Here is a 22307-nt window from a genome sequence, read left to right on the forward strand (position 1 = left end):
CCTTTTCTCGCAGCTCAGAGATGGGAGGGGAGAGGGAGGGGAATCGGCAGGGAGGGGTGGGACTTTGTCGGAGCGTCTCTCCCCGCGGCCGCGCCGAGCAGTTGCAGAGCGCCGGCGAGCGGTCGGTGTGGCGGGCGCTGCGCGGAGCGGGGCTGCCGCCGCGCCGGGGGCGAGGAGCGCACGGCGCCGGCGGGGGACAGCGCGCCGCGGGAGCAGCCCTCCCCGGGCACCGGGACCTGCTGTTGGCTTGCCGCCTTGCTTTATCCTCTCGTTTAATTTATTTTTCCCCACTTATACTTTGATCCGCTGGGATTTTTTTTCCTCCCTTTCCTACAGAGCCTCTCCACGCCCCAGTTCCCTCCCTCTCTAGCCAGTTTGGATTTTTTTCTTCCCTTTTTTTTTTTTTTTTTTTTTCTCCCGATATATTTCTTTTCTGTTTTTTTTTTTTTTTTTAAAGCGGTGGACAGAGTGAGGGAAAGAGAGACAGAAACAGGGAGGAGAGGAGGAAAACGCTCTGTTCGTCCCCTCCGCCGCCACCACCACCCCGACTTGCGGAGAGGGGTCGGGCCGAGCGGCAGTGGGATCAGCCCCTTTCCCCTGGGGAGGCGACCCCGGCTCGGGGAGCCGCCGGAGACAGCCGCCGCGAAGAGGGGGCGCAGGAAAAGAGATGCATTGAAAGTTTCCGCGCAAACTTTGGCGTGAGTGCGCGAAACCGAGCGAGCGCGGCGCGGGTGCCTGCCTGCCCCGACGCGGGGAGAGCGGCCGCGGACGGGCGCCGCTGTGGAGCTCGGACTGCCCGGCGGCGGGGGCCGGGCGTCGGCGGGGCGGCCGCGGAGCCTGCGCTCGGCCCGGCGGAGCGCCCACGGAAACCAGCAGCGGGGGCCGGCGGAGAGCCGGGCTTATGGAGGGGTGAAACCGGAGACCCCGAAGAGGAACCCCCCTTCCCCCGGAACCTTTCGCAGCGCCCGGCCGGCGGCACCCCAGGAGGCGGCGGCGGCGGGCACGGAGGAGGCGCGGGCGAGAGCGCGGCGGGGCGGCGGCGGCGGCGGGGCGGCGGCGGCGAGGCGGAGCGCGGCGGGCCCCGCTCCGCGGCGTGCGCCGGCAACCATGAACTTTCTGCTCACTTGGATCCACTGGGGGCTGGCGGCGCTGCTCTATCTCCAGAGCGCGGAGGTAAGCGGCGGGACGGGGGCTTTTGTGCCACGCGTACCGGAGGGGATGGGAGGGCAGACGGCCGAAAATACTTTTTTCCTCCCTCTCTTTTTGTTTTCTCGCCCCCCTTTGCCTCCCACCTGCTCGGTGCGGTGCGGCCACTCTGTCGGCGCGGGGTGCGGGTGGGTGCCCGCAGCGCAGACACGTGTGCGTGCGGTGCTGCAGCGGGGGGGACAGCGCTGCCCGGAGCTCCGCGAGTCTCCGGGGCAGCCGGCAGCGCCATACGGAGTGTCCGCGCACATGTGTGCTGCGCGGGGCTCCCGGGGCGGCGCGGCCGAGGGGTCCCGCCGGGGCCGGGTAGCTGCGGCCGGCGGGGCGCGGGGCAGGGAGGCAGCGCGCTGGCTTCTTGCATCAGCCTCGCCTCCCGTCCTCGGGTCTCCTGACATTGCAAAAGGGTGTTTCGGCGGTATTTGCCTTGGGTCCCAGCTCGGGTTCGTGCCGCCGAGTGGAGTTCAAAATGCCTAGATGGAAAAACAAATAGAGATCAAAGAGGACAAAATGGATCCTGAATTTCTTCCAGATTGGGGAAAAAAAAAATTAATCAAAATACATATCTCCTGCACCGAGATTACAAAACCCTAGATTTTTCTCTTCTCTTCCTCTTCAGTCACTTTTACCTCATTGTCATTCCTGAGGGATTAGAAACCAACTCTTTCTCCTTTTCTTTCTCTTTTTAAAGAAAAAAGAAAAAGAAAAAAGAAAGGCAGCTTCCTGTGCAAACCTGTCCTATAAATCTGTTTTCTAAAGAGTCAAGAGGGCTGTGTTGCCAAGAGATATTAAGGGGTTTAGACAGAGTGCCCACGTGAAAGTGGCTGTTCGTGAGGCAGGCATGGATTACGTTTTAAAGGTTATAACAGGTTAGTTCTCTCCTGCCATTTCTTCTCGGCACTTGGAGAGAGCGTGGGCCAGATCATCTCCCACAATCATGAAAATAAACGTCGCTTGCAAACTAATCAGTTATTCACATTGTTTGTTCAGCACCGATGCTGGAAGGCAACTCCCCAATTAGGAGCCATTTCAGCTGTAACTGAAGTCATGCAAGCACTGCACGCTTTGTTTCTAGCCTGTTATATCTCTACTTTATCCAGTGACAGGCGCACATTAGGCTGTGCTCGATGGGAATTGAGGCGCAGCTCTCACTTGAGCGTGGCACAGAGCAGCTCTGTGCTGCCTGCCTGCCTGCCAGATTTGGCTTGTGGGACAATTTTTTCCGCTCTCCAAGAGTTTTTCCACAGTCACACAGGACAGGGGTTTCTTTGCCTCGCAGCTCCTCAGCAGACTTGTACAGTAGCATCTCTTCCCCAGCTATAGGTTAGACAGCTCTGTGTCGGTGTCTAGTGATAATACCCTTTAACCCTCCCCTTGTTCCTTTTCCCCTCCCCTTCCTCTTCCCCAGAAGAGGAAACGGCGGATCAGGTAGAGTCTAGTTCGGTCTGTCCTCGGGAGCTGCGTAAAAGCCTTGTGCTGCCTTTTCTCCCAGGCTGGAGGACGGTGCAGATGAGAAAATAGAGAGTATAATGGTGGGAAAAAAGGTAGGGAAAAATAGTGGGGGTTTGGGAGTAAATGTTGCAGGATTGGATGCATGAGAGATTGCTAGAAGTTCGGGTACCTGGGTGATCTGGGCAATTGCTCAGGCAGATTGACGGTGAGGTCTGCCCTTCGGTTGTGTCCTTATTTGTCCGTTGATCGTCCGGGCACCACGGTGATGGGAACGTTAGAAATACCAGCAGATCTCACGTAGGCAGCTTGACGATGACTCTGGGCATGGCAGAAGGCATGACTCTTCACGCCGGGACTAGGGTTTTGTGCTTTGATGATAATATTTATCTGTACTGTTAATCTGGCTGTCATACTGAATAAAACCTATCTAGCTAGCCAGGCGCGTTAGAGAGCATTAAATAAAAGCCTTGGCAGAGTCTGAGTTGGGAAAGCAGGGTCCAGTGTGTGTGCCGCGCAGCTTTCCTGGAAGTCAAGGAAGAGGGATGCTGGAATGAAGATGTTCCTCAGGTGGAGGTGGCAGGGGGATGACTCCTTACTGAGGGAGTTGTTATGGTCGCTCCTGCAGCAAGAGTGGGACGGTGGGAAATTATTTCATAGTTGGGTCTGGGAGGTGCTGATGCCACAGGTGTCTGCCTCCACCAGTGGCGATAGCCTTTCTGTGCAGGAGAGGGAGTGAAAGGTGCTTTTGCAGTGCTGCCCTCCCAGCTGATTGCTGAGCTGTGCTGCGCAGTCCTCATGCCCCATGGGATCAGAGAGGTTACGTTGTTGTCCCCTTCCAGTCACCCATTTCCTAAGGAGTGGGGAAGAGTTGGTCATTCCCCATCTTCCTTTGTCTGTGGGTTTTGCTGGCAGCCTGGTGACAGGTAACCCCTGACAAGGGACTGGGAGCTCTTCCCCTCCTGCACTGAACAGTGGAGGGACCCGGCTATACCAAGTGTATTGCCACAGGGAACAGGCAGTGATTAGACACTGAGGGAGGGAGAGCAAGCCTGTGACTAGACTGCTAATGATCGCACACCCACCAGGCTCCCTGCCTTTGGTGTGCCTCTGTGCCAGGCCACAATGGGGAGCCACCAGAACCTGCTTCCCCAGCCTGTAGGCAGCCTGGACGCAGTGGATCACCTTCCCCGGAGCCGTTTCCAGGCCCATGGTCTGAGGACAGGCTGGGAACAGGAGCGCTCCTTTGGGAGCAGGGGAGAGGGAAGCCCGTGCTGAGATGTGAGGGGTACACTGATTCCTGAGCAACCCCAAATCCGTTCTCCTGTCCGTTCTGTTCTGTCAGAGGTACCTCAGCTGTGCTGGCAGTTTCTGGGATTACTGACCTCTGTCTGCATGTACAATGGAGAAGGAGTGTAGTGAGTCCCGTCCCCCCCTCCTCTAAGTAGAAACCTCTGAGAATTTCTAGTGCCTAAGACGAAAAGTGCCTTAACTCCTGTCCCAGAGTCCCTCTCAAAGTGGATGGATTGTTTGTTCCAGTCCTAAACAGTTACAAAGCTCTTTTAATGAGGCTGCACAGATTAGGGGGAGGGGAAGGGAGAGAAAGAGTGCTGGTGGTGGTGGTGAGGGGGGTGATGGTTAGAGAGGAATGACTTGATTAACCTTTTCTCTCCCTTCAGAGAAAAGCTTGCTCCCTTGGGGGAGAATGGAGACAGGGAAGGTGCAGACACATGGATGGTGTGAAGTTGGTTTATTTCTTAGGGAGGATTTTACTCCACAGCAGGAATGTACATTAGCTGCGACCTGCAAAGGGCACAGAAAGAAGCTTCCTCTTTGTGAGCCCCGTTCCTGGGGTCATTTGTCCCACTCTCGAGGCCAGGCCAGGGGTTACTTCCACACTTCTGTGAAATGTTGAAAATATGTTGGAAGAAAATTGTGTTACAGAACTGTTGGGTAATGCTAAAAGCCAGCAGAGGAGAGCGTGACCTTCAGGCTCCCACCGAAGGGCACACTGGGCCTGCTTGTCCCATGGAATGTTTTTGGTTCCCCATTGCCCTGTCTGATATGTAGCAGACTGGTTTAAAGTGAGGCACAAGACTCCCCTCGCTGCTGTTCTAGTGGACGTGCTTTGAGGGCCCTAGCCACAGGTGAAAGGCACTGCTGAAAGGGCAGAAAAGTTTCTTGGAATAGCAAGCAGAGAGTGTGTTAGTGATAGTTCTGGGAAACCTCTCTAGTTTATGCTGAGAGTTCTGCTGGGAATGCTCAGAAGCTCTCTGCACACTTTGCACTGATCTCATTTCCCATCCTTGATGTGCAATCACATCCCAGGTCTAGGTGAGCGCTGGGAGACTGTTCTGGCTCCTGCTCCACTACATTGGGGCAGGGCAAGGTGCTGGCTAGGCACAGGTGAGCAGTGAAAGTGTGTGGCTTGCTTCTGCTTCTCATTACTTGTACACCATGTGTGTTTGCACCTGAGGAGGCGGTGGGCTTGGCAGCCCGCTGGGCAGCCTTGCATAGAGAATGGGTAAAAATGTCCCTCAAGGTGACTCCGAACTCATTTTGCTCAGTCTCAGGGTCGTTTTGTGTGTGAACCAAAAATCCCTCTGAGAAAAGTCTTGGGGGCATTGTGACTTGGATAAACTGACTTGGCTCGTGATCCTCTTCCTGTGCTGTAGCAGATTGAGGCTTTTCTGCCCTTGATGCGGTTTTCCTTTTACCCATAGATTGTCAGGCGCTGAGTGGCTTTGGAAGGCTGCTGCAACCTCCGCTGCCTCCATTTTGTTTGTGCTGTTGCAGTGACCTTCACACTTCAGGAATGAAACTGTTTCTAGGAACCTGCTTTTTTAAAGTGTTGTCACAGCACTGAGGTTCGGCACACAGCCCTCTCCTCCCCAGAGAAGAAATAGATCCACGCATGGGGCGGTTCAAGTCTGGGCTGGTCAGTTATGCCCAGGTACAGAAAGACTTTGGTTGAAATGAGAAGCAAGTTTGGTCAGGGGAACCTTAGGTAAAGGGAACCGTTTACAGACAGAAAGGAATGTCTGGGAGAGGGCTTTCTAGCTTGCTCTCTTGCCTTTGAAAAGCTGACACTTTGGACAGCTCGGATGCTGGTGCCGCCCTGTGCATGGGGCTGCCTAGAAGACCATAGGTGGCAGATTCCCATTGTGACCTTGGGGTGGACTTGGCCTTCTTAATTCAGTTCTGTCTTCGGCTGTGAGATCAGAGGGCCTTTTTCTAAGCCTAAACACAGCATATTGCTGACAAAGCAGCATTTGTGTGTATCACCACGCTCCTTTTGGGCCTCTGGTGAAAGGCAGCAAGTTCTAAGGTGAATGGCATCACAGGTGGCAGAGTACCTTGGGAGAAGTGAAGAATGCTGGGCATTTTTCATTTTGGTTCAGAACAGAACAGCAGGGGGAAACCTGAGGGCTGGAAAGTTACGTCAGAGGTAAAGCCCTCACGAAGAGCAGGAGGAGCGGAGTTTTTGTTTCACCTGGAATTAAAAAGGCTTCTTTAGTAAAGTGGCGTAATGCTTCTCCATACAGATCTGGCGGTGGGTTACCTGTCACCACTGCTGCCTGCGTCAGCAGGTTTGGAAATGCCCCTTGTCCCAGGAGGCAGCAGGAGTGAATGCAGAGCTTGCGGCCTTTTTGATTCCTGTCCAGGGGAAGCCACGGGGAACGCAGGAATGGGATCAAGGCAGGGGCTGGGGACCGGGACCGTTAGGTGGGAATGCGCATCACCCTCCCTTCCAGCAGAGAGGAAGGAAACCTGGGCGGTTTGGCTGCGTCTGTCGGCAAAGTGGTGCTGTCACAGTTAATCGCCCTGACACCCGGCCAGATGCCGACACCTCGGTGGCCACCACTGCTGGGCGACAGACATGTGTGACATTGAGAAGGGAGAGATGCCCTTTCACGCCTGGCCGCCCTTCTCCCCCCCTCTGCCCTCCCCGGCCGGGTTCACCTTTATGGGAGGAAGTGGTGCCCAGGCCCACCAGTCGTGTCGGCCGCAGCAGGTCACCCCTGTTACTTTTCTCCCGCGGGCTCAGATTTGCTCCTGGTGTTTGCCCTGCTCCCCGGGGACGCGTGTCTCCCTTTGGGGGCCTCTCTCGGGTCCGCCGCACCGCCTTCCCAGCCCCGTCCCCCAGCCCGCGGCCCTGCCGCCCGTGCCCCTCTCGGCTCCCCGAGGAACGGGGGGAACAAAAGGTCCCTCTGTGCCCGCCGGCGGGGGACGACTCCGCCTCGAGGGCCCACCCTCCCTCCGGGGCTCCCTCCACCCCCCCGTCGGCGGCGGAACCGGGACCCCCCGGCCCACTCCCCGGGGTCCCCCTGCGCGCCGGGACCGCGTCACGGTTCCATGTTGTGACTGATTTTGTGTTGTCTTTGCAGTTGTCGAAAGCTGCGCCTGCCCTAGGGGACGGGGAGCGGAAACCCAATGAAGGTAAGCGCTGGGCGGCTTCCCGGCGGGCGGGGGGGGGGGGGGGGGGGGGGGGGGGGGGGGGGGGGGGCGGGCGGGGGCAGGAGCCCCCAGAGCCGCTGGCGGCCAACACCGCCACCTCACGGGGAGCGGGCGCAGGGGGCAGCCGGCGGGAGGCGCCGCCGCCATCGGTCCCTTCGTGGAGGCTGCACCGCCCCGCGCCGCGGGCCCGGGCCGGACTGTGGGGCCGGGGCGGCCGCGGAGCCTGGGCGGGCAGCAGGGCTGGCCCAGCCCGCTGCTGGCTTACCACAACTCAGAGGGAAACTGCGTGCGTGCGCTAGTGCACATACGCACGCTCATTTATATATATATATACACACACACACACACACACGGGCGCACACAAAGAGCTGGGTAGCAACGAGCAGTTTGCTGGGGATTCGCCACAGTGCTGTAGGAAGGGATTTGTCATCTTGTGCTGCCTGCCTCTTTCCCGGGGGCGCTGGCGATGCCCGTCTGGGTGGCCGGGGCTGATCCCCGAACAAAGGCCAGAGCAGCGCCCCTGCGGCCCCCAGGCAGCAGGTCCCCGGGGGGAGAGAAAGAGAAAAGGGCAATCCAGGATGATTTTCTGGTCTCATGCTTCCCGACAGTCCCAGGTACACCCCTGTCAGGATATTGCTTGCTGGGTGCTGTACAGAGCCAGGTTCGAAAAATACACCCTTTTACTCCGTTTGGAGCTAGCAGGCTTTGCAGATGCAGGGGACAGCAGTGTGATCTGGTGGGTTCTACTTAATTCATTCCTGGTGGTCCAGCACAGATGGGACCACTGCCTGATAGGAAATGAGGTGGTGCCTCTGCAGCCATTGTGATTTTGTGTTTCTCCAGCTGCCCAAAGGCCAGGCTGTGGCAGTGTCCTCTGCCTCACTGGTTTGTGAAAGTAAATTTAGATCAGAAGGGCAGTCAGCCCCCTGGGGTTGGTCGGAGACACCTCCTGCAAGCGCCCTGTCGAGTGGAGCCCTGTGTGTGTCAGGTGGTTGGCTTTCTGTCCACAGTCCTCAGTTCAGCAGTGGGGTAAAAGGGCTGTGGACTTTGGAGCCTTCAGGCTGAGGTGATCATCAGCTGCTTTAGGACCATCCTGACCGTGTTTTCCCCTTACCTTGGTAGCAGAGCAGGTCACTCGTTGAATAGCAGGGTCTGGCTAGTATCTTGCAGGGTCCCCACAGGCTGTGACCTTCAGCGTTATTCCAGCTGGAGGTCAGCAGAGGGCTCCAGCAGTGTGGCTCCAGATTGGAATTTTTTTTTCTTTTTTTTCCCCCTTTGATAGCAGTCAGTTTAAATTCTGTAACTATACTGGTGTGACAGACTGCATGTGTATTGCCAGAGGTTTGTGGCAGGCTGTGTTTGCCATAGGTGTCCATTTTGCATGGGTGAAATTTCTGATTTGCTGGCAGGCTGCTGCCTGTTGCGCTTGACCCTTGCTCCTGCTGAAGTCAACAGAAGAAGGTTCAGTGCCTCCAGAGGGATCAAGATGGAGCCTGCTGTGAGGCTTATTTTGGTAACCAGTCTTCCGCTGTTGGTAGAAAAGAGCTAGTGTCCTCATCTCTGCCATTCGTTGTGTCCAACAAATCCCTCCTGGGGAGGGGAAGAATCAAGCAGAATTAACTTCTGTCATAAGAAGGCTGATGGAGTTGGTCTGGCAGTATAAATGGTGAGACTTAGGTGTTACTGTTCTTGGTGCTATTTCTGGTTCTGCAATGCAGAGATATATCTGTGAGCTAGAAGTTATGACTCCTGGCATTACCTTCTGTCCTGCTGTTTGACCTTAGAGGTCCCCTCTCTATGCCTCAGTTTCTCCTTTGTGAAGCGGAGACAATGATGGGCCTCTTAACACAAGGACAGTCGTGTAGTGCCTTCTGCTGATGCTCTTGGGGGCTTTGGGATTGGTGTGAAATGTAGTTTTATGTCTTTGGCCATTCTGTGCTTGCTCTGAGATTTCAAGCGGCGACAGGTCTTTATTTGGGATGGACTTACTCTGGTTGGAAACTGTAATTTTAGATTCAGCCCCTACCCTTTTGTGCTCAAGAGAGCCTTCCACATGTTTTGTGGCACGGGAAGTTGTAGAGGAGTCAGACAAACACTCTTTGTTCCACGAGAAAAGATTTTCTGGTATAAATAAAGGGAACCACCAGCACTTGTGGCTGAACTTTTATTTTTAAAAGAACAGCGTGTCTGTATTGCTCCTAAGCCATTGATGGGGAGGGAGGCAAAATGATCATAGACTTTCTCCTTTTCTAGTCCAACATGTTCCCACTCGACTGCTCCAAATTTGGACTGAATCCTACTTGCTGTGTCTGTGTCTGCGTTGAAGAGTTCATGTGGGCTCTGACTGGATTTTAACCTTCCTTCCCCCTCCATTCTCAATGAGGAACCTCTGACTCAAATCTGGAGGTGTTTTGCAGGGTAGGGGTGTGGGTTAATTGCAGGATTAACTTCTAACGTGGGCTGAAGCCCAAATTGCAGGAAGGGAGCAGGCCAAGTAGTGTTAGTCCTTTGGTGACCTTCCTATGCTTCCCCATGAAAGACAGACCTTCTTCCGTCCCTGACACAACTAATGGAAACGAAACACAGACTGAATCAGCCTGGCAAAGTGTGCAATATGACTCCCAGTACATAGGGCTAGAAGTGTAGGTATGGCAGCAGGGGAGGGCTTTGCTGTGGGGATAGCTATACCTCAGTCATGTGCTCCAGTTTGGTTTGGGTGCTAATTGTGCAAATGAACTATGGAGCGTTGCATGGTTTCCATGTGAATGCTCTGTGTCCAGCTAAATCAAGGCAACGCACCTTTCCTAGCAGGATTTTCTGACTGGCTGCTAGGGAATGATTCCCTGTTTCCTTTTCGGAGGCTGATTCAGACTTGGGAAAACCATCATGTGTTAAAGTAAAGGTGAAAACTCCTCGATTCTTTATGGGAAGGATTTGGTCCTGTTGTATCTCCCAGATAGTTGTATAGTATAGTTGTTGGGGTGCAGCGGTGAAAGTAAAGGCTCTGCAAAAGAAGTTGAATGTGCTGTTTTGGGGCCAGTCTGTAGTCTGGATTCTCTGGTGTAATCTGACTGCTTGGGTAATGCAAACATTTAGAAATACACGTAAGGCATGTAAGGCATTGATCAGTTTCATTTCAGCTTTCTACTCTGTTTTGGTTTCTGCCTTCTTTATGCCCCAGACTGGTGTGGTGAGGAGCATTTGATCTGCACAGGTAACTGATGCTTTCCCTCTCTCTTACCTTCCATCGCTCCCCTTGATGTAGGTCTGTAAGCGTTTTTATCCAGAACTGTGCCTTTTCTACCAGAGTTCCCAGATCCTTTCTGCTGGCACAGGGTGAATAATCAACAGTGCAATTCAGCAACTGTCATTGTGCCTGCAGAATTTCCCACATATTAAATTGTTCAACTTGTTGGAACATAGGCAGTAACTAAGGTCACTCTGAAGGGGAACAGGAAGAATGAGCTAGCCACAGACAAGATAGGAGATATACTGCAGTTAGGGGAGGAGGAAAGAGGAAGGGAAGGGACAGGGAACAGAAACATGCTGTCTTCTAGACAAGGAATACCAACAAGCAGTCCATGCCTGCCAGACTACATTTCCCTTTCATAAGCCACTTTCTCTTTTAATAGCTACTCACACTCTCTGACACTTCAAACTCCTTGGATGGAAGCTCCTCCCCTCTTGTACCCATTCTCATCACTTCAGCACTGGGGCACTGTCAGCCCTGCATGACCTAGAATTAACTTTCAACAATTAACTGCGGGCTGTGAGCTCCAAGCCCTGAAGCTTTTGCATTTTTGTGGCAAAGTAACCTTTATGCCAGTTTGTCACAAGTTCAGGGCACTTCAGAAACGCTTACTGGAGACCATTATTTTCCATGATGCAAGCAGTTTGCTCTTATCACTCTGAGTTATCAACCTTGGTGCTGTAGCACTCTGCATACTGTACAGGTGGATCATTATAGTGCTTAACAGCATGGGGCAGGTACTATCTCTTTGTGTGTACTCTTATCCTGTGCTCCATTTGAGACATCCTTCCTCGCCAGCATGCTGGTAGAGCTAGGAGGCCTGGAGGGCTCCAGGTACTCTCTGTTTGCAGTACTGCACTAGCACCTGGCTTTTGTGCGTGTGTACTTATCTATCTATCTCTCATCTCTTTAAATCTCTCCAACCCTTGACCAAGCAGCAAAATGAAGCTTTGGCAAGAGACTGGGAAACATTGAGAAATGCTTGTGAAATCTGTGCAGATCGCAAGCAGTTAGTGTTTGCTCCATTTGTAGGGAAGGCACGGGATAATGGCAGATCCACCCTGTTCCCCCTCCCACACTGTCTCATTGTGGTTCAGTAGCCAAATATATAGTCTGGTTAATCCTGGGGGTGCTGTGGGCTTGCTTTTAATCTTTCAGTGAGTGGCTTGATTCCTTGGTCTGGGAAAGTGGTCAGCGTGGAGACAGGGAGGCTGTGACTTGTAGTGGGTGCTGTTGTGGTTCAGAGGTGGCCTGCTGAGGTGCATGTTCTGCATGGGCAAAAGAGCTGACAGCAAGAGTGAAGATACATAGCTGCATGGTTCAGAACCTCTACTTGTTCTTGAAAGTGTCTCTGTGCTGAGGTCTGTACGAAGGATGCTTCTGGCTTATTCCCTTGCCTTCTAAAACCCACTGGGGCATCCACTGGCTGTTTTGAAACGGGGTAAAGGGCAAACTGGTGAAGGGCCTTAATCCAGAGTGCAGATCATCTACTGCAGTTTCAGGTGCTTTTTGGCTAATATGTTTAGTAGCAGCATGCTCGGAGTGTGGGGAATAGCAGAGAAGGGATTTAGGGAAGAGTCACCTGTGGCACGCATCAGGGGGACAAATAGTGAGGGTTTCTTGTCTATCTTGCCTCTGCCTGAAGCAGCTGTAGGAAGAGATTGTGTGTTTCTCTTCCCCACTTACGTGTGTGTGCATTTGGGGCACAGACAAAGGACTTAGGCCTGCAAGACAGTTAGTGAAAAGCACAGGGTAGTTGTGTTGCAACTGTCTGGCTCGTTTTAAGGGGCAAAGCACTAGACATTCTTGAGCTAAGTTTGCATTAACTTATTCCCTCCATTCCTCCTTTTAGTTATCAAATTCCTGGAAGTCTACGAGCGCAGCTTCTGCAGGACAATTGAGACCCTGGTGGACATTTTCCAGGAGTACCCCGATGAGGTGGAGTACATATTCAAGCCATCCTGTGTGCCTCTGATGAGATGTGCGGGTTGCTGCGGCGATGAGGGCCTAGAATGTGTCCCTGTGGATGTGTACAACGTCACGATGGAGGTGAGGGCCCAACTTGCAATCTGCCATGCTTGGTTGGAAGGAAGGAAATCAGCCATCACAGCCACCCTAAGTCCCACCTCCCAGCTAATTCAGAGGGAGGGTAGCCTACCCCAGGGAAACCCTCTCCTGACCATGGTGCCCAGTGTTACACCATGCAGGGCTAAAAGATGAGTTGCCGTGTCTTTTCAAGGCTAAGAGGAGAATCTGGTTTTGGCTCTTGCCCAAATACAGTAGCTAGGAGCATGTAAAGCAGCACTTCTGCAAAGGAGCACTTTGTGCTTAGAGAATGCACAGGAGCATTTCCTGTGATGTTGTCTCCGAGTTCCCAAAGAAGATACTCCTTGGGCCCTTGCTTCACTTTAACTCTGCATTTGGTACATACAACTGTTGTTCTGAAGGCAGCTGAGTAGTGCGAAAGGGGAGAGAACCTGTCAGTACTCTCTCCTGCAGGGCATGTGAGGTCAGTCTGTACCAGGGGTACAAGGGATTAGCTATCCTGGCACAGCAGGGGTGAAAGGGGCTCTAAGAAACACACTGCTTCAGTGTCAAGTTTAAAAGCCTTTCTGCCTCTGGGCATCGTCGTCCTTTGTTTGGAGGCTGCTGAATTCATTCCTTGGAAGAGACAGAGATGGCCATGATTGCAAAGGCTGGGCAAATGGGGAAGATGCAAACTGTTTTAGAGAGCTTTGTTACTGCCCTTTTCTGCCAGCCTGGATCCCATCTTGTGTCCAAAATGGTGCTGCTGCCCATTATCCCTAACCCACAGCTCCCTCATCTACTTTTGTTCCTCAGGCTCTTGAACAGCCACTGTAAATATTACCATCACTTTTTGATATCGATGAGAGACGTGCAGTGCTGAGTGATTAGCCAGCAGGCTCTTTTTACTTGTTATTTGAGCTCTGTTTAAACTCCACTGGAGAACTTATCTGTGCCCTTCTGTGGTTCCCCATTCTGATTTTCCCCTTGCAGGCTCCAGCCTGGGCCAGAACATACTAGCATGATGTAGCTAGGGATGGTTTTCTTCCTACCATTCCTTGATGAACTACAATGCTTGGCTGGTATGCCTGCATGCCTGTGAAAAGTCAGAGGCACTTAAGCAGACCTCTGGTGAAAATGCTAGAGTGGTCCAGACATGTTCTGGGTTGAGAGACTGTGACAATATTACGTATCTTCTAATACAGCCTCCCTGGAGGCACCTGGGATTGGGGACTGGGTAATGTCTGGCTCTGCAGGGCTCTTTTAAGTGCAGACCTTCAGATTTATTTTGTGTGTTGAGTCACTGAGAAAGTGAGATGTCATCTGGGAAGGTATGGCCTATCCATAGGGAAAAGGAGTCAGGTGTGCTTTGGCCCTGTACATTAGACTGAAGCACTGCTTCTGCGTGAGCAGCTGGATGTTCCGTTACTGCCTCTCTAGCATCAGCCAGGGATGGCTCAGTGAGAACCTTGCTATGGTGTTATGCCCTCTCCCATGCCTGTCTCCAAGGCAGTCCACCAGTGCTGGCACCTGGCAAGCATGAGCAAACAGAGCTTTGGCACGAGTCTGGTGTTGCTACTGCTTGCTTGTGATCAAAGGCCTTCCCTGACTGGGAAAATGGGGCCTCAAAGCTAGCTCAAACTCTGCCATGCTTTTCCCATGAGCACCTGGGGTGCAAATGCTTTGCTGTGCAGCAGGCTGCTTTGGAGTTGTGAATATGAAGAGTGAATGGGCAGTGACCCTCTCTGTTTCTTTCATTCCAGATCATGAGAATTAAACCCCATCAGAGTCAGCACATATCACACATGAGCTTCTTACAGCACAGTAAATGTGACTGCAGGTGAGAATGGAGCAGCACTGGTTCCTCTTGCAATAAACTTATTCTGAGCCTTTGCTTTTTTCTGCCTTTGGGTTGGGACTGTTGTTCAGAGGCTTCTTGCAGTCTCCTTGCTTGGTTTGCAGTGGGATGGCCAAGCCTGGGAAAAGAAGTCCTTTGCTGGCAGGGCTCCTCCATCTCTAGCTATCACAGGTGGACAGTGCTAGTCTGCAACCTGGGGTCTTTTGGCACTGGCTGCCAGTGAGGTGCAACAGGAGAGCAAACACTTTGAGACGGATGACTTAACCTGTGCCATGGGCATCCTGCAATGCTGGTTGTACTTGTCCTTCCCTGGACTTGCTGGGAACTGGGGATAATATTGGAACTCTATGTGGTAAGCTCTCTTCTAATGAGGTCTTTGTTCTCTCTTCCCCCACAGACCAAAGAAAGATGTCAAAAACAAACAAGAAAAGTAAGTGACAAGCCTTTCCTCCTTCCTCTTTTGGTGGTTGGTTGGTGTTTCCTTGCCCCGCTGCCCCTTGCCCTTTTCTTTGGTTGGAGATACTCACTTTGAGAAGGTGTTTTTGGAAATGGCATATGGTAGTGCATGGGGCGACACTCTGAATCCATTCCAGGTGGGCACAGAAACCCAGCTCTGATGGTCCTTCCTTCATACCCCAGACCTGGACCTTGCATGACCCATGGCCATGGCAGTCATTCCTAATGCATTATTCTAAGTCAGGGAAGTGCCGTCGTGTCTGTCCTACCAGTATGGATTCAAGGTGCAGCCCCCATTCTCCCTTCCCTCTTCCTGGGGTGTTTCTGGTTACTGCAAATCGCTGCCTTTCTTTATTATTAATTTTTTTCTTGCTGCTTGAGTGAGTACTTGCTGGCTTCTTTCACAGCAGCTTGGGTAGGAACTCTGCTGGCTACAGGGAGAGGTGGCCATAAAGGCCTGGTGGAGGCAGGACTGATGCCACGCAGGATGTGACACTGGTTTTGGTTGGGTGGGGACCCGGGAAGGTATGAAGGGAGGTGGATGTCCTTGCTGGGTCTTGTTGGAGGCTTTCATGAGGGTTTTTTGCAATCTGATGGATTTGCTCTGGTGATGTGAAGGAGGCTAAGGCACAACCTTCCCTTTACTTCTTCCCCAAAGTAAAGAAGGTTGTGGGAAGTAGAAATATAAGCTCTCATCCTGCAGTAGTCTGAGGAATGAGCACAAAATGTGAAACACTGTCGAAAAGAAGGAATGACCTCTCAGGGTGAGAGGGTCAGCTGGACTGCATATGACTGGGAAAGCAACTCTGCCATTTAGAGGTGTGGAGTTGGAACAAAAGGGGTGAATATTTGGAGACGAGGCTGAAACAGAGACAGAGGGAGCAAACAGGAGAGTGAGAGAACTTCTTTCACCCCTCTCCTGGTGGTTGTATATTTCTAGCTGCCTTCCAGCCTCTCCTCCTCCCCCTGGAAATCTGCTGCTGGCTGCACTGGGCTGAGTGCAGCCAACACTCCTCTGTGCACAGGGCTGTGTTGGGGACGGTTGGTCTGTGTGCCGCTGTGGTTTGAAGGTGTGCGAGAGTTTGATCTGTGTGAACTCCGGTGAGGATGGGGTATGGGTGTAGCAGCCAGCTCTGACTGTGTTGCATTCACTTTCCTCTTCTAACAGCACCTTGCCTGCTCTTTGCTGGTTCTGCACTCCCCAGGGAAGGACGGGAAGGGATGGGAGAGACTGGTGTACTTTGATTTGTGCTGGATTGAAAGTCGTTATATTGGTACCCCTCTCCTCCCTTCAGGTTGATTTTCCTCCCCTCACCGTCTCCCTGTGACTCCTGCCTGACATGTAGGGCAGACCCGGGATTGAGCTGATGCTCTGACACTTGCTCCAGTTAGACGACTTCAATAAGGCCTAGCAGTCACCTATGGTGCTTTCTCTTCTGCCCCCCAGTTCCCTTTGACAGCTCTCTCCCGAGGTAGGCTGCACCAGGGAACAAGGAAGCCTTTGCGGAACTGCCTCAGAGCTGGGACTCATTTGCCTGACAAGCCCTGGTGCTTTGCCTACGGCATTCTCCTTGGATGTCTCTCCATTGGTCCTGTCCTAGTGTGGCTCAAGCAGCAGCGCAGGCTCCAGCCTCCCTCGCTCCCTGTGCTCTCAGTGGCCCATAGGGATCCATGGTTAGTGTCCAGGACTGCATGTCCTAGCCCCTGCCTGTTCCAGCTCCTGCCCAAGAGTCAGAGGCAACTGGTGAATTTTTCAGAATGGAGTCAATACCTTGGCTCCATCTGCTTGTTTGTCTGGCAGACCCATGTGGAAGGTGACAGGAGGGAAAAGAGGGAAGAACTGAAAGCTGCTTGCTGGTTATCTCCTGAGTAAAATAACTAAGTCAGGCCTCCCTTTTCTCCGTCTTTCTCCTTCAGTACTCAGGATGGAGACTGCTAGAGGGGATGTTTCAGACATTTAAGTAGGGTGTCCTGGAGTCCTCTGAACCACAGGCAGGAGGTGGGGTGGATGAGCAAAGCGTTCAGGTTAGATAGCCCTCTCCCACAGAGCTCTCCCCTTGTCTGTGGGTTGCTGAGGTCAGGCTCCCATCCCAAGGCAGCATTGCCACCAGCCCTACAGCAGAACTGTTGGAGCTCAGCTGCCTCCTAGACCCAGTGCCAGGCAGTTCATCCGGTCAGAGTGGTTTCCTTTTCCCTGGAGAGAACCCTTTCACTCAGGTTGCCTCTTGCCAATCAGTGTGCACCCGTGCTTGTTGCCTGGAATGGTTGTCTGCACTCACCGCGGTTGCGTGATGCTTTTACCAAGCTTTCTATTCCTTCTCCCTCACCCCCTGTCCCTTTCCCACTGCCCCTCTCAGAGGGGGCAGGTACCCCTCTGAGTCTTCAGCAGATCCGCCTCTGCTCGCAGCAGCCCTGCTGGAGGTGGTCTCTGCTGAGTCCCCTGGTGTTGGCTTGGCTGTGGTGCTGACTGGAGCGCTGGAGGGCCAGTGAATGTGTGTGCAAGGTGGAGATCTGTGCTTCGGCCCTGGGATTTACCCTCCAATTCTGCCTCATGTGCTTCTCCCCTCCCAGCAAGGCACATGGCTGTATTTTTTTTCTCTTCTTCCTTGCGTTTTCTTCCATTTTCTCTCTCTCTCCCTTTCTTTCCCCCCTCTCTCTCTCTTTCTCTTTTTTTTTTTTTTTTTTGTTTTTCTTCCAGAAAATCAAAGCGAGGAAAGGGGAAGGGTCAAAAGAGAAAGCGCAAGAAAGGCCGGTACAAACCACTCAGCTTGTACGTTTGTGTCCTCTGCTTGTAGAGTCTTTTCCCTCCCTTTCCCAAACCAATCTGCCTGCTTGCTGCTCACTCGAATCTCACCCTCCCCTCCCAGTCACTGGTGGGCCGCAGATCCTGCAGGGGTGGCACTGGTGGTGGCACCGCTCTGGCACTAAGGCTGTCTCAGGGAAGGTGGCTTTAGCTTGCTTGGCTCTCTAATCGTCAGTGGCGACTATTTTCCCAAGGCACAAGAGTGCAGGTGGATGGGCGAGTGCCTTGCACCTCTTCACGCCTTCCAACTCACCTGCTTTCCCCCATTTGTCTTACGCCCTCACTGCTATGACGACTGGTGACAGGCAGGCTGGCATCTGCCATGCATGTGTGTGTGTACGTGTGTGCGCATGTGTGAGTGCGTGTCTGGTGGAGTCACAGGTGGAGAGGAGAGGTGGGACAGCGGGAAGCCGGAGAGGGGGTGCTGGGGAACTGGGGCGGGCACGCTCTCTGTTGTTTTTTTTTTGTTTTTTTTGTTTCTCTCTTTCTGCTGGATTTGGTGGCTTCTCTCTCCCTGTCTCTCTCACTGTCTCTTCGTTCTGCCTCTCTCATGGTGATTCACAAAATTCTGCATTGTTAATTCACGGCTCCTCTGTAGGAGACTCCTAGGTGGCAAGGTTGAGATGGGGCTTACAAAAAGGAGGGCAGTGCCAGCTGCAGGGGTAAACTGCTTTCCAGGGGAGCAGAGACCCTGTGTATTTAACTCATTTAGCCACTGGCCTCTTTCTACTCAAATAGCCCACTTCAGAGAACTTCTTTCATTGATATGTCAGTAGCTGGCTGGGACCTCTCACCTTCCCATCCTTGCTTTCCCCTTCTTCCTCCCTCTGGCCTGAGCCGATGGATCCAATGCAGCATTTGTGAATACTGTGCAGAAGGCCTGTTTCCTCTCTCTTTACGCTAATGCAAGGGGTGCTGTCCTGGGGCTGTCGGGGTGCTGCTGGAAAATCCACCAGCCTGCGACACTCCAGTGGGCAGCATGGGGGCTGCGGGAGGGGACAAGGGGATTGCTTTGATGTTTAGGGTGTTGCATGTGTATTTTCTTTCTGCTGAAGCGCTGTAGCTTAGACATCTTTCCTTTTGCCTTTTTGCAGTCACTGTGAGCCTTGCTCAGAGAGGAGAAAGCACTTGTTTGTACAAGATCCCCAGACCTGTAAATGTTCCTGCAAATTCACAGACTCACGTTGCAAGTCGAGGCAGCTTGAGTTAAACGAGCGCACTTGCAGGTTTGTGTCCTGAAGGATGAAATACACAAAGAGAAAGAGAGAGAAAGAGAAAGAGGGGGGGAGCTTGCTTCCTGCTGACTTCTGGCACCAGCGCTATATGGTTACTTCTTTTCTCTGTCCTACGTGGGCCAGAGGGCAGAGGGGCTAACTGGGATGAGGACAGATTTTCCCTGGTTCCGAGGGCAGCTGTGCATTTCAGATGTGCTGTTAGGACTTGGATGGGGATGGCTCCCAGAGACAAGGCATTTCTGTCTTAGGTATCCTGTATAGTAGAACACAATAATGCAGTTCATGTTGCTGAGGTAGCCAGGGGAGGATCTGTAGCCCTCTGTACATTATCTGTATGCAACTCTGAGCATACTGTTGGACAAAGACAAACCCTTAACTTACTAGGATTTAATCACCCCTGTCTTCCAAGCCCTTTTTCTGCGGCTTGTAGGTGAGATGCCTACATTTTCCTTTGCCTCTTTGTTCTTCTAAAATACAGGGAAGACCACCCTGTCCTCTTGCACTGTGCTCACAGTTCCCTGTCCATGTCCTAGGTCCAGAGCTGTGGTTTGAGGGGCAGCATTCAGATCTGTGACATGGGATACAGCAGGATTAAGTCTGTCTGTGGATGAAGGCAGAGATGGGCATTCAGGTGTGAGGTGGGAAACGCAAAAGCACTGTGGGGTTGGTGTTTTTTGAAGAGATCCATGCTGTGCATGTGTCATCTGAGGGCTGTCACACACCGTCTGTGGCATAGACACGTGCAGAAACTGATTCTTATTTCCCACCTGAGCAGTTTGGTGAACTTGGTGAGGTATCTTGACTCGCACGAGGTGTGTGTGCACCTCTGGTGTAGGATCATCCAACCTGTCTAGAGAGAGACATAGAAATGGGGTTGCTGATGAGCCCTTGGCTCTGACTCTGAACTCAGATCCTTTCCACAGAGATCTAGGAGATGAAAATGCTTTGTGCCCAAAGCAGAGAGGTGTTGGCACTGCCAGGGTGGTGGAAACTGCTCTTTATACAGAGAATTTTCTGGGGTGCTTTGATTTCAGTGGGAAAGTAATTGATGGAGGGACCAGAATAGAGCAACTTACGGAGTTAAACTTCCCCTAGTGAACAAAACCCCTGAAGCCTGAGACCTTTGACCTTTTTCCCCCTGCTGCTGTCCCAAAGCCCAGAATAACTGAAAATTACCCCACAAAGTTTGAAGGGTGAGAAATAGTAACAAATACAAAGAAAAACCAAATAATGCCCCAAAGAAGTCAGGATGGCCGAAGGGGTTTACTAATTTCACTGTGATGGGATAATTGGCACTAAGGGAGGGGTTGGTGTGTTGGCCAGAAAAATAGGAAGGAGTCACAGGAGAGGTTAGCTTATCAATTTCTGAATAAAAAGCTGATTAAGCTGAAGTTCCTTGTGTTCTTTCTAAGATTTAGAATTGGACCCAATGGGGGAGGGCAAATTTTTATTTCTCCTGCTGCTTCTTCAGGCTGCTGCTGTTCTCTGCTGCTAACCCCTGCTCGTGGCAGCTAGTGGAATGAAAGGCACTTACTTTTCACTTTCTTGCCTGCATGAGGCCTTGTTGTCTGTGTTGCTTCCGACCCAAACAAGAGGCTAGGTGGAGAGCTGAGGGGTTGTGTCCTTCTGCATGCATTGCTTAGCCTTGTTTTGCTGTGTGTTTGTGTGTATTTGTGCACGGTGTGAAAGGGTGCAAACAAAACACTCAGCTCATCTGTGAGGAAGCCACTGATTCTGCTGCTAAATTTACCCCTGTACGAGTATCTCCCCCCACTCTATGTAGGTGAGCCTGGGGGAGTAGAATTCATCGACTGATTCGTGGGACTGAGATTCTCAGCTGATTTGCCCCATCTGCACAGCATTTCACCCCACCAGTGACATCATGCCATGTCTTAACACCATGTGCTCTTAAACACATTAGCCACCACCTTCCTCCCCTTCCCTGTCCTATTTGTACCCTCATCACAAACATTAACCCTGTTCTCCTTTTTTTCCTTCCCTCTCCTGATAGATGTGAAAAACCGAGACGGTGAGCAGCCGAAAAGAAGGGGGAACAGCCCTGTTTCTGGAGCCTGATTTCTCGCCTGGACAGAAAAAAAACAAAACAAAACACTAATCCAAATGAACCCTAAAAATGAAGGATCGGTAGAGCACAGCACTTTCAGTACGGACGATGGACTCCGGAAGGAACATTCCCCAAGGCACCCGCCGCACAGAATTCACCTTTGGGTTTTGAACTGTTTTATTTTATTTTTCTTTTCATGCTGCTAAATAACAGAGCCAGGAAGACTTATAGGGGTGTATCTGATGGGTTTTCCCATGCATACATATATATGTGTGTATACATGCATATACATATATATATATGTATATATATTTTAACCACATCTATATATACATATATGTATATCTTAACCACACACACACACACATATATATATAATATATATATATACTGATTATTTTTTTTAACATTGCTAATGTTATTGGTGTCTTCACTGGATAATACTCGACTGCTGTGGACACAAGCGGGCTACTTGGGGCATAAGAAACAAGCTAAGACTGGACTGAGTAGAAGCGCTGGGTGTAAACTTCTTAACTCTAACTGACTTGTGCGGCCTCCGCTGTTTCTCTGTAGAGTGTGCTGTACCACAAACCACCTTCTCCTTGCCTGGGACAGGGAGGAGAGGTAATGGAGAGGATGGGCAGGGAGTTCCAAAGAGCGGCATCCTAGGGTGCGATGGGTCAAAGGCCAAGGAAATGGCCGTCTCCGTGATCAAGGATTCCTCCTCCCCTCTTTTCCCCCAACCTTCGCCCTTACTCGTCTCATAACCTGCCTGCCTTGCTAGGACATGGGATGTCAGTGTACATTTTGCGTTGACTTTATTCGCTATAGAAACTTTGCCAGAGAGACATGCTGTCTTCTCTTAAGGATGGTGGGCAGCTGATGCGCACTAACTTTCCATTCAAGGAAGTATCACAGGAGTCTAGATTTCCCGCCCTTGGTGGCTGCAAAAGGACACAAGGTCTACAGTGTGCTGAAGCAAGAATGGGGACCGGTGCATAGCCACACAGTTGTTCAGCACTGTCTGCTTTCTTCATGCACAGAGCTGCCACTCAAGAGCATCCAAGATGCTTACGGAACATTTCTGGAAAGGGATATTAATCAAAAGTATATACACAGTAGGGGTGTGTGTATGTGTGTATATATGTGAAAGTATGCATTTGTGTCTGTGTGTATGTATGTATGTATGTATGTGTTTTTCTCTCTTTTTTATATATATATATTTATTTTTATACATATATATATATAAAAAAATAATATATTTGTATGCCAAGATTGAAGGGGGAAAAAAGAAAGCAACTTTTGCTGCCTTCAGTTTGTATGCCCTGTGTGAATGACCCTCAAGAACATCAAGACTTTTTTTTTATGACATACTGTAAATATCAGGTCCCTTTCCCATGTCTTGAGCTGGGGAATCAAATGTGAAGGCAGCCAGAGTCCCTTAGCCATGTCACGAGAATCTTGGCTATGTGTGTATCGGCATTATACGCTGTGGTGTATGTGAAACC

At 51.7% G+C, this 22307-nt stretch overlaps 1 protein-coding gene across 10 annotated transcripts; it reads left to right on the forward strand.

The window, feature by feature from the left end:
- The first annotated feature begins 404 nt into the window (after window positions 1-404).
- Window positions 405-21658, forward strand: VEGFA (vascular endothelial growth factor A). 10 transcript variants are annotated; one of them, XM_027887629.1, is made up of 9 exons: window positions 1042-1173; window positions 7038-7089; window positions 12210-12406; window positions 14146-14222; window positions 14638-14670; window positions 14834-14980; window positions 17395-17466; window positions 18594-18725; window positions 20746-21658. In XM_027887629.1, the coding sequence occupies exons 1-9, from the start codon at window positions 1108-1110 to the stop codon at window positions 20765-20767; spliced, it is 798 nt and encodes a 265-aa protein (XP_027743430.1). In that variant the 5' UTR covers window positions 1042-1107; the 3' UTR covers window positions 20768-21658. The 10 variants fall into 10 exon arrangements, with proteins under 10 accessions (XP_027743434.1, XP_027743437.1, XP_027743438.1 ...); XM_027887628.1 differs by lacking the exon at window positions 1042-1173 and adding an exon at window positions 6515-6664 and having other exon boundaries at window positions 20746-21408; XM_027887633.1 differs by lacking the exon at window positions 14834-14980 and having other exon boundaries at window positions 405-1173.
- The last annotated feature ends 649 nt before the right edge of the window (window positions 21659-22307 follow it).

The sequence above is a fragment of the Empidonax traillii genome, unplaced genomic scaffold (assembly GCF_003031625.1).
Source record: "Empidonax traillii isolate 1590-97213 ecotype Southwest subspecies unplaced genomic scaffold, ASM303162v1 scaffold218:size1087226, whole genome shotgun sequence".
In the NCBI taxonomy this organism is placed as follows: Eukaryota; Metazoa; Chordata; class Aves; order Passeriformes; family Tyrannidae; genus Empidonax; species Empidonax traillii.

Coding starts and splice junctions, on each gene's coding strand:
- VEGFA (XM_027887628.1), top strand. CDS start 6,530: ATGTGTGACATTGAGAAGGGAGAGATGCCCTTTCACGCCTGGCCGCCC. Junction 6,665..7,037: donor AGTCGTGTCGGCCGCAGCAG/GTCACCCCTGTT, acceptor TTGTCTTTGCAG/TTGTCGAAAGCTGCGCCTGC. Junction 14,981..17,394: donor CCTACCAGTATGGATTCAAG/GTGCAGCCCCCA, acceptor TTTTTCTTCCAG/AAAATCAAAGCGAGGAAAGG.